Below are 10,907 nucleotides of genomic sequence, written 5' to 3' on the forward strand. Positions count from 1 at the left end.
AGTCTGGAAATCTTCTCAATCTTCTTCGGTCATGCTCAGGCTTCTGTTAAATTAATGAATTCTTTGGACTCTGGTAGTCCTAGTAATTGGATGAATAGTTACTCCGTACGCTAATTCTGTTGTTAATCTTATCAAACAATATTTGCACCTTACTGTTAGGAATAATCAACTTCTACACAATCGCGGGTTACTTTGTTCTCTGAATTAACAATACTAAGTCTGAAACAAGTATCCTTCTAGGTAATCCGGGTCTTTTAACAAACAAGAAACTCAAGTAGTAACTTGACAACCAATGTTTAAAACTTATTTTTTTAAAAAGAGCCTTTGGAAATTCATTAAGAAAATCTCTTTCGAGAGTTTGTTTAAAAATTTTGAAAATCGCACATCTGGTTGTCCTTACTATATGAGTTGGTTGTTTTCCTTCCTACCTATAACAAGGTACCAAATTAAAGAAACGATCACATAAAGGTCCATTCACTTCAATCTACCTTCTCTCCTTTATTGGGTCCATTTGCCCTCCTTAATCGACGAAAACTTCAGTTGTCGTTGCATGTTATATTATTCATAGCTTCATATCAAAGCTTCCATACTGGTAATACTCCCATCATCAACTTTGCAGTCGTTAAGTGGAATAGACTATCCAATAGTCAACAAGTCAGTTGATGTCACATCACATAATTACTATAAATATATCACATCGCCATAACACCATTATCTAACTTCAAGAAAGCTCCAGATCCATAATCTTCCCTAACTCTCTTTCAAACTCATCTAATCCATTCTATAAGCTAGTCATGAGTGGCCTAGTCACTAATGGCTTCTTTGAACCTGGTAGCAGCTATCCTCTGGAACACTTGAATTTTATTTTTAAACTTCTTCTCACCTTTATTTATATCTCAAGTACTTACCATTTACTGTAACTCCTGAATCCATCCTCGTAGGTATTGTTGCTTCATAGGACAAGTTTTAAACTGGGGGTACAGAACAGGGTGTAGGATAAACTGAAGAGATACACTCACAGCCGAATGTCCAGTAAAACAAGAATAAACAGATGGAGGTTCTTAAATAGGTAGTCTCATATCAGGAGGTGGTAAAATAGCGTATAATAGCTTGAAGAGGTGCAACTGTTATAACAGAAGGTAATACCATTAATACTGATGGAAGAACAAGGTGCAAATCAAATCTGAAAGAAGATGACGATCCTCAAACGGAAGGCTCCAAATGATCAGATGATACAGGGAAATCAGAATCTTCCATTTCCATTTTCTGGAAATCACATCGCAAGCTAAGAATCTCGAATCGCAACACGAATCGGATCGATAACCTACTATACAGCCGCACTCAACCTTACGACGTCATATCTTTCTATTTCCTATTCCTAATCCTAACCCTCCACCCAATCCTGACAATCTAGGCTTATTTCAGTGACTTATAACCTGAGCTCTGATACCAACCTATGGCGCCCTCCAAACCTGGGTTAGAAGTTTGGAGTCCACAACACATACACAATATATAAATATGTATAAGAAATATTATTTATAATGAACCTGCTTTACATAACCACGGATCGCAACAGGTTAAAGTCTGAAAACAAGCCACAACCTTAACTTTTATTACAACATACCAAATCCCAGCTAGTTTAACTTACAACTGATACTGAAATTATTCTTACAAGCTTACACATTTTAACTATAATATAAAGCTTCTGTCGGCTCAAAGCAACTCGTTCTGGAATCCTAGCTCGCATATTGGACTGGGACACCTCATTATCAACCATAACCTTCTTAACTGTAGAATACATAAAAAGATTCGCAAGAGTGAGCTAACTAGCTCAGCAAGTCATAATAACGATAACTGAGGTTAAATAATGATCAATGAGATAATTCAGAAGAATCAAGTTTATTGTTAAACAATTGTTAGAATTGGATATTCATTTTAAGTTTTAAAACCAAGGTTAGGCTGCTGATCAGTCACGCACTAACCCCGAGCAAGGCACGCAACTCTACTCTAATTACTGGATCCAAGGTACATATTGGCCTACCTCGACCACAAATCTGGTCTGACCACGAATCTGGTGCACATAAGAAAACTATCCAATTCTAAAACAGTTCAGTATGATAAATAATATAATTCAATAAAACAAGATCATAATCAATGATGATAAAACACTTGAATAAAAGCGTAATTCAATTCATGGGTATCATAAGGGTATATCAAGGTATGTATGAGGAATGGTTTTCAGCCTGTAAGAGAATCATGGATTAAATGAGTAATGATTTCACAAAGTTTAGTCATTTGATGTTATAAGGTATGATTCAGTATAAAAGTTTCTGTATGTTTAAGCAAGTATGTTCCAGTGTTTGGTGTATGGTGGATATATCTTTGTTGGGTAGTATTGTATTTGAGTGGTTTAGTGTCTAGTAAATCAATAATGGATGGTTTACAAAGAATAACGCTTACAGCTCAAAGATCAAATGATGTGATCGGGGTACAGGCTGAATCATCCAAAGTACTTAACATAAAACAGAACTATTTTGAATACTAGCAATGTCACTATAGAATTTAGAAATATTTGCAATATATCTCGAGGAAGGTTCAAAAGTACTTGCCTTGCAGGGCTTAACAACTATTGCTGATCGACTCTGGGCCGAATCTGACCCTCAGGCTTTAATGTCCAACCACTAGATCACCTTGGCTTCGACTTCGACACCCAGGTTTTTCGATTGAAACTCTATTGAGCTCGTCGACTGACCACTAGGTTATCTTTAGTCCAATGTCCACTTTTGGTTTTCTGACTAGAACCTACAGGGTCGAAATACTCTGTGTTAGACACCCAGTTATGCTTGACATATCCTTGATACCAATCCTACCCAATTGATAACAATCCCGACTCATACTTATACACATTACTATTATACACGTAACATACATGATTCATATATTCAAATCTCGATTCAATATTCATTTTCGAAAAATACATATACTCATCATTTTAGGAAACAAGGGTTGCCGGCTATAATTTATAAAATATATTCTTACGACACGAAGGTACATTTCAAAAAATAGGGTTATTAACCATATGGCACAATATACAGGTAGGCTTGTAACACATTTATTTATAAGTACATAACTATATACACTCGACTGATATTCCCGATATTTTACAAGATACGCTTCCGAAATTTGGACAGCGTCTCCTTTGTTTATCGGACTACCCGTCGAACAAAATCGACGTCTCAATCAACTACCAATCCAACAATCAATCCAATCACAATTCATCAACCAAATTACGTACTTGACTTTAATATAAAATAACAGATTCTCATTTCAAAGATACTTTTACGAATTAATTTATTTAGTATTTTACGAATGTTACTCAATCAATTCTTGCAGAATAAAATAATCAAATTTTTAATCCATTAGGACAACACAGTGCCACAGCCAAGCAAAGAATCATCACAAAATAGACACGCAAGAGCGCGCACACACGCGCCGATCACCATGCCGGAATAAAACCGGCGGTAACTGGAAAATAAAACAGGCGGCTCAAGGAAGAAACACAGAAACCAAACACTATCTGATCCCCACACATGAATACACACACATATACGCACACACAGACGCACACACAATGCACGCACACACACCACAATTGCTTCTCGCTGAAAAAATAAAGAAAGGCGGCAACAAAACAAAAAGAAACGGGAGGCACAGAGATATCATCCAAATAACAACAGTACTCTCTACTAGGATATACACACACGCGTGTACGTGTATATACATCCAAACCAACAGCTAAACCGATACCAAGGCGACAGAATCGTGGGACTACTACCGACAACGGAGATAAAAGAACAGGGTACGGTAGTAATTACCGATAAACCTTAAAAACAATTCCAGAGACAATCCACATATTTATACAAATAAATTCGCATTAAATTTGCTTTTAAAAGTGGAAACAATTCAATACAATTCTATAATTAATTACGGGGACAACCCGGTACACCATAAATTACCCATAGATAATAATGAAACAACACATAGCTAACATAAGCTATACACATAATTCATTTATTAACAAAAATAATTACAGGCCATATTCCAGATATTACATCCTTCCCCCCTTAAAAGGATTCTGTCCTCAGAATCTGATCTAACTAAACAAGTGAGGATATTTGTCAAGGATATCTGACTCTAACTTCCAAGTAGACTCTTCTACTTCCGGATTTATACAAAGCATACTTACTATCGATATAGACTTCATTCTTAAGGACTCGCTCATAACGATTGAGGATTTGGGTCGATCATTCCACATATAATAAGTTTGGATGGGAGCCCATTAGCTCCTAATCCATGACTTGGTTCAAATAAGGAACATATCACTTTAATATTTCCATATAGATCATACTATAAAAATTGCTGTAACTGCGGTGACAATACCAAGAGCAACTTTATCGATCTTCCTCGATATCCAAAATGAGTACATATATTTAGGACTCAACTCATTCCTTCTATTCATATCTAACCAATCTCTTTCAAGGTGAAACTTTTATCAATACCCACAATCCTATTTCTATCCATACTTCTTTGATGCAAATCCACCTTCTTTCTTTGTCTACTCCGAGCTGCTTCAATCAATATAACTACGCCCTTGGTGTGCTGAATTAACTTAGAATTTGACAACTTCCTTTCTCCCATTTTATCTCAATAAAGTGGGGACCTACACTTGCGTCCATATAAAACTTGGTAAAGTGGCATTCTAAAGCTGACATTGATGATAAATGATCATCCCAGTTTTCCTTAAAACTCAACCTCTCAAAATATCTTATATTTCCTGAATCGCTTCCTCACTTTGACCCTTTGTGTAAGGATGATAAGCGGTGCTTATTTTCACTTAGTTTCCAAACATTTAAACATCTCTTATTCATTTCTTTCCGTTAAGGCTGAAAAGTAATCTTATATATTCACTTACACTACTAGAAATAGTAGATACGACATCGGTCCTTAGACATCGGCATGTAATGCACCCGATGTTAAAATGCAGTTTAACATCGGTTTTGTAAAAAGCGATGTTGAATACGCATATTGACATCGGTTTCACTTAGTAGCCGTTGTCTATCTTCAGAAATTAAAAAGGCCACAAATTTGTTTTTAACTTTGACATCGGTTCATTTTGTTAACCGTTGTCTATGGCCTTTTAAAAAAAAATAAAAATTACTTAACTCCCCCCCCGCTTTTCAGTACACTTTCCCCCTTTAATTTTAACAAACAATTCACTTTAACATATTTTCCCCCCCTTTTCCAAAAAACCTCCCGCGAGCCTCTCATCTCTCCCCGACCCTCGCCTCTCTCGTCTCTCTCGTCTCTCCCCTCCTTCTCTCTTAGTCTTCTTACCTTTCTTCTCTCTTCTTACCTTAGTCTCTGTTAACCGTCTCTTCTCTCTTTTCTCTGAAACCCTAATTTTAGCCCCAATTCTAATTCAAGATTTGGAGCTTCAAATTAGAGCAAATTAAACTTGAAATTGAGCTAGTATCTTGAGGTTGGAGCTAGTATCTGGAGGTAGACAGCATTGGAGGTTGGAGCACTGAGGGTTTAGAACATTGGGGTTTCGGAACATTGAAAGCATCCGGAGGTATATTCTTCTTTACTTCTTTACTGTTTATCTCCCTCATTTTTATGTTTAATATCTTCTTTGTGCATGTAAATGTTTTATGTTTATCTTTTTTTCTTCTTTACTATTTTTCTTCTTTGTGCATGTAAATGTTTTATGTTTTTGGGGGTTTTATGTTTGTTTCTTTTTGAGGGTTTTATGTCCTGTTTTTGGGAATTTTATGTCGTGTTAAATATTTTAGGTACACTGATGTAAATCAATGTTTTAGGTACATTGATGTAAATATAAATGTTTCTGTTCTGTTTTTAATTATGTGTTTTCTGGGGGTTGTTCATACATATTAATGTGTTTTGGGGGGGTTTTGGGGGCTGCATTTGAACAGGTCTCAGATATGAACAAGTCTCTGCATTTCTTGTTTTATATGATAGTCATTTCTATGATATGAACAAGTCTCTGCATTCCTGATATGAACTATCTGTTACTTGTGTTGTATTATAGTAATTGTTTTGTATAATTATCCTTCTCACAGATACAAGTAACAGATAATTTTAATTTATTTATTTATGGGTTGAATTTGTTTCAATACTCAAGTTCTCACTGAGTTTTATTTATGTGAAGGAAATTTAACAATTGTCTGGGCTGTGAATGTTGGAATTATTGGTTTTTAATTATGTGATATTTTCAAATATCTTGGTTTAATTTGTTTTAATTATCTTGGTTTAATTTAGTCTAGTTTATAAATTTAGTCTAGTTTTGTAATTAATTGGGTATATGTATAGGATCTTAGAGTAATGAATTAGTACTATAAATTATTAGGATATCAAGGTATTTACTCCTTTCTAAGTTTATATAATTAATCCCTACAGTAACCAAAACAAATTTGATATGCCTTTTATTAAATAATTATAAATAGGTATGTGTTGGATTTTTAATATTTATAGTGGCTATCAGGTAGGGAAATTTGATGGATAAGACATGGATTTTGCAAGATAGGAATTCTTTAGCATTTGAAATGGGGGTGGAAAACTTCTTGATATATGCTGAAGAAAATTCTGAAGATCGTAACAAAATTCCTTGCCCTTGTGGACGATGCGCCAATTTTAAAAAATTCTCTATAAAAACAATCAGGGGCCATATTTATGACAATGGCTTTTGTCTAGGTTATGTGCATTGGGTTTGGCACGGGGAGACTGCTTCTACGGGTCCTAAATCTTCAAGTGCTAGTTGTCCACCTGAAGAGAAAGCTCCAGACCCACCTCCTGAGCAAGCCTCTGATGAAGTGTCAGAGCAAGATCAGGAGCATGTCGCTGCTTCGGAAACTGTTGATGTTTGTGAAGCGGCATATAACTCGAGTTAATATGATAATGATTCATATCAGTTTAGGAGGTTCGTAGCCGATGCTTAGCAACCTCTATATGAGGGTAGTGACTGTACTAAGTTAGAGTCGATGTTGAAGTTGCATAACTGGAAATCTAGGTTTGGTATTACCGATAGTGCCTTCACTGACCTCCTTTCTTCTGTTGGGTCTCTACTTCCCAAAGATAATGTGTTACCTAGTAATGCATATGAAGCAAAAAAAACCCTCTCCAATTTAGGTCTAGAGTATATAAAGTTCCATTCATGTCTGAATGACTGTGTACTGTACAGGGGTGTACATGCTGATGCAACCAAGTGTCCTAAGTGTCGACTTTCTCGGTGGAAGTTGACAAAGAAAGGTGAAGAGAGGATTAATCTTCCAGCCAAAGTCATGTGGTATTTTCCAATAATTCCTAGATTTAAACGTATGTTTAAATCTCCTTCCACCGCTGAACTAATGTGTTGGCATGCGCAACAGCGGACACAAGATGGTAAAATGCGACATCCAGCCGACTCTCCATCTTGGAAAAATATAGATTATAGGTGGCCATCCTTTGGTAGTGAACCGAGAAACCTTCGCTTGGCTTTATCGGGGGATGGTGTAAACCCGCACAATAATGGCCTATCTAATAGATATAGTTGCTGGCCAGTCATATTGGTGACTTACAATCTTCCTCCCTGGTTATGTATGAAAAGAAAATTTATGATGTTGTCGATATTGATCCCTGGCCCGCATGAGCCTGGTAATAACATCGACATCTACTTACAACCGATGATTGATGATTTAAAAAAGCTTTGGAAGGAAGGGGAACCAAATATGTATGACGCGTATAACAAATCATTTTTCACTTTAAAAGTAGTTTTAATGTGGACGATAAATGACTTCCCTGCTTACGGAAATTTATCTGGCTGCGTTAATAAGGGTTATAAGTGTTTTCCAGTTTGTGGAGATGACACCGTAGCTAAATATTTGACTCATAGTAGGAAAATGTGCTACCAAGGGCATCGTCGATATTTGCCTCTACATCATCCTTATAGAAGGCAGAAGGCTGCTTTTAATGGACAACAAGAGTTTGGGCAGCCGCGTCGAACCCTATCCGGAGAAGAAGTGTTAGCAGAGCAAGAACAAATCAAATTTGAATTTGGGAAGAAAATGAAGAAGGCAAAGAAGGTTGAAAGTCCATGGAAGAAAAAGTCAGTATTTTTCGAGTTAGAATACTGGAAATTTCACCATGTTAGGCACTGTATTGATGTCATGCATGTCGAGAAGAATGTATGTGATAGTCTGATTGGCACATTACTAAATATGCGCCATAAGACAAAGGATAGTGCGGCAGCCCGTCGTGATATGATGGAAATGGGCGTTAGATCTGATTTGGCTCCCCAAGTAGGAGTAAAGAAAACCTATTTGCCTCCTTCTCCCTTTACTTTGTCAAAGGCAGAAAAAAAGACTTTCTTGTCATCATTAATGTCGATGAAACTTCCATACGGACATGCATCGAACATAAAAAATTGTGTTTCCATGCCTGATTTGAATATTTACGGGCTGAAATCACATGATTGCCACATTCTTCTCCAACAATTACTCCCGGTTGCAATACGATTCGTTCTTCCGAAGCATGTTAGGGTCACAATTATTAGATTGTGTTTCTTTTTTAATGCTTTGTGCAACAAAGTAGTAGACGTGTCAAAACTGGATAAGCTGCAGTCAGATGTTATACTAACCTTGTGCGATCTAGAAAAGGTTTTCCATGCGTCATTTTTTGATGTAATGGTACATATAGTAGTCCACTTGGTCCAGGAACTACGCTTATGTGGACCAGTATTTTATAGGTGGATGTATGTGTTTGAACGGTTTAATAAAGTACTAAAGAGTTATGTTCGAAACCGTTATTATCCTGAAGGTTGTATGACAGAGAGTTACCTTGGAGAAGAGTCCGTAGAATTCTGCACCGAGTTTCTTAGTCAGAATTACTCCACTGCCGGTCTTCCAAAGGGTCAAGATAATAAGATATCAGGTCCATTATCCGCTGTGATAATAATATCAGTGGAAGAGAAGGAGCGAGATGAAGCACATCTACATGTCCTTCTAAACAACGCTGAAGTGTTTCCATATATTCTGTGAGTTTATGCAGTTTGTTGTTTTTAATTCCTCATTATCCAGTAATTAGTCTTGTAATGTGTCTTTAATATATCATTCCATATTCATTTTTCAGAATGCATAAGGAATATCTTGAAGAAATTCACCGAGGGAAAAGGAAAAGCTTACATTGGCTCATGAGAGAGCACAATCGGCTCTTTGCTGATTGGTTTCAAAACAAAGTCAGTGTTGTATTAGGTTCTTTGATCTGTAGTGTAATGACGACTATTAGCTATTTAGGATTTAAAATTTCTTATCATATCTGTAGGTGAATGATGAACTAAGGGAGAACAACAAAGGTGTTTCAGATACGATAAGATGGCTCGCTGCCAAGCCATCATTTTCAGTACTAACTTATCAAGGTTATCTAGTGAATGGAGTGCGATATTTTACAAAGGAACGAGATGACATACGCATTGTTCAAAACAGCGGGGTGTCTGTCATTGCTAAAGCGGTCCAGGTTTCTAGTGCCAAGGACTTGAACCCCGTAGAAAGTGATTTGACATTTTACGGTATCATACAAGAGATATGGGAATTAGACTACCATGCATTCAAAGCTCCCTTGTTCCTGTGTAAATGGGCAAGTAATGATAAAGGAATAAGGGTTGATGATCTTGGGTTCACACTTGTGGATTTTAGTCGACAAGGTCACAAAAAAGATAAATATGTTTCTGTTGACCAAGTCAAGCAAGTGTTTTACCTTGAAGATCCCGTTGATGCTACCTGGTCTATTGTTCTGTCCTCCACAACTCGAGACTACCGTGAATTGTATAATGAAGATGACTTAGGAGATACGATCATGGAACATCCCCCATTCTGCACTGAAATCCCCGCAACTGATGTCACTACTGATGATGTCGCTCATACTGCTAGACCTAATGTTGAGGGAATTTGGATTAAAAATACTGCTACTAAAACTCCTGCACCTAATGTCGTTACTGACTGATGATGTAGCTTTATGTAAAATATATATCTAAATGGGAATTTGAATGACTGAATGAACCATATATATTTGCCTTTAATTGTGTTATAATGTGTAAAATTTATTGTTAATTTTTTTTTCTTTTGTTTTGCATTGTTATAATCATATAAGTAATTCATCCATAATTACTGATTGATGGCATTATTTTTTCTTTAATTATTTTGCATTATTTAATTGTACTTCTATAAAATGCTTTAGAGTTATTTCGGATGTGATTAATTACTGATTGCAGTTTAGGTAAATTATTGTTCTTGTATAGTTGTATTCGTACTTGCTGATTTTACAATTTATTATTTATGCTTGACTGTAATTAATGACGGACTGAAAATATATTGTTCAACTGATGGCTTTATTATTCAATTTAATGCAGACTAAGGGAGCAAAATGGCAAAGAAGCAAAAAGCCAAGAAAGTAATTTCGAAGAAAATGACAGGAAGAATAACTCTGAAAAGGTTGATGATGAGATTGTTCCTGATGACAAAACTTCAGAGACTTGTAATGATAAGTTGGTTCAAGTCCCTCCACAATATCAAACTCAAAGTAGTGGTGAAGAAATGATGACCACTTCTGAATCTGCAAAAAAAGGCTAGGAGGTGCGCGTGGTGTTTCAACTCTTCACAAAGTAGTGGTGAAGAAAGCTCGGGGAAAGAAATTTAAAGTTAGATACAATGATTTTGGAGTTCCCATCGGAAATACCAGGCCTACTTTACAGTCTTACATAGGAATGCTCGCAAGGACAATGATTCCAATCGACACTGAAAACTGGCCAAAAGTGGATTGTGATCTAAAAGCAAAATTATGGGATGATGTCCAGGTAA

General features: G+C 36.3%; 1 protein-coding gene across 1 annotated transcript; it reads left to right on the forward strand.

Annotated features, from left to right (window-relative positions):
• Positions 1-7,058: 7,058 nt before the first annotated feature.
• On the forward strand, positions 7,059-10,679 carry LOC141665803 (uncharacterized). Its single transcript, XM_074471786.1, has 5 exons — positions 7,059-9,088; positions 9,184-9,289; positions 9,376-10,041; positions 10,322-10,326; positions 10,460-10,679. Exons 1-5 carry the CDS (start codon positions 7,059-7,061, stop codon positions 10,677-10,679), a joined length of 3,027 nt encoding a protein of 1,008 aa, XP_074327887.1.
• The last annotated feature ends 228 nt before the right edge of the window (positions 10,680-10,907 follow it).

Source organism: Apium graveolens, chromosome 6 (assembly GCF_009905375.1).
Source record: "Apium graveolens cultivar Ventura chromosome 6, ASM990537v1, whole genome shotgun sequence".
Classification (NCBI taxonomy): Eukaryota; Viridiplantae; Streptophyta; class Magnoliopsida; order Apiales; family Apiaceae; genus Apium; species Apium graveolens.

Bases quoted from the DNA above. Each gene is read 5' to 3' on its own strand.
- LOC141665803 (XM_074471786.1), top strand. From the start codon at position 7,059: ATGTTGAAGTTGCATAACTGGAAATCTAGGTTTGGTATTACCGATAGT. The intron at 9,089-9,183 runs GTGAGTTTATGC...TTCATTTTTCAG, and splicing joins GAAGTGTTTCCATATATTCT to AATGCATAAGGAATATCTTG. The intron at 9,290-9,375 runs GTCAGTGTTGTA...TCATATCTGTAG, and splicing joins CTGATTGGTTTCAAAACAAA to GTGAATGATGAACTAAGGGA.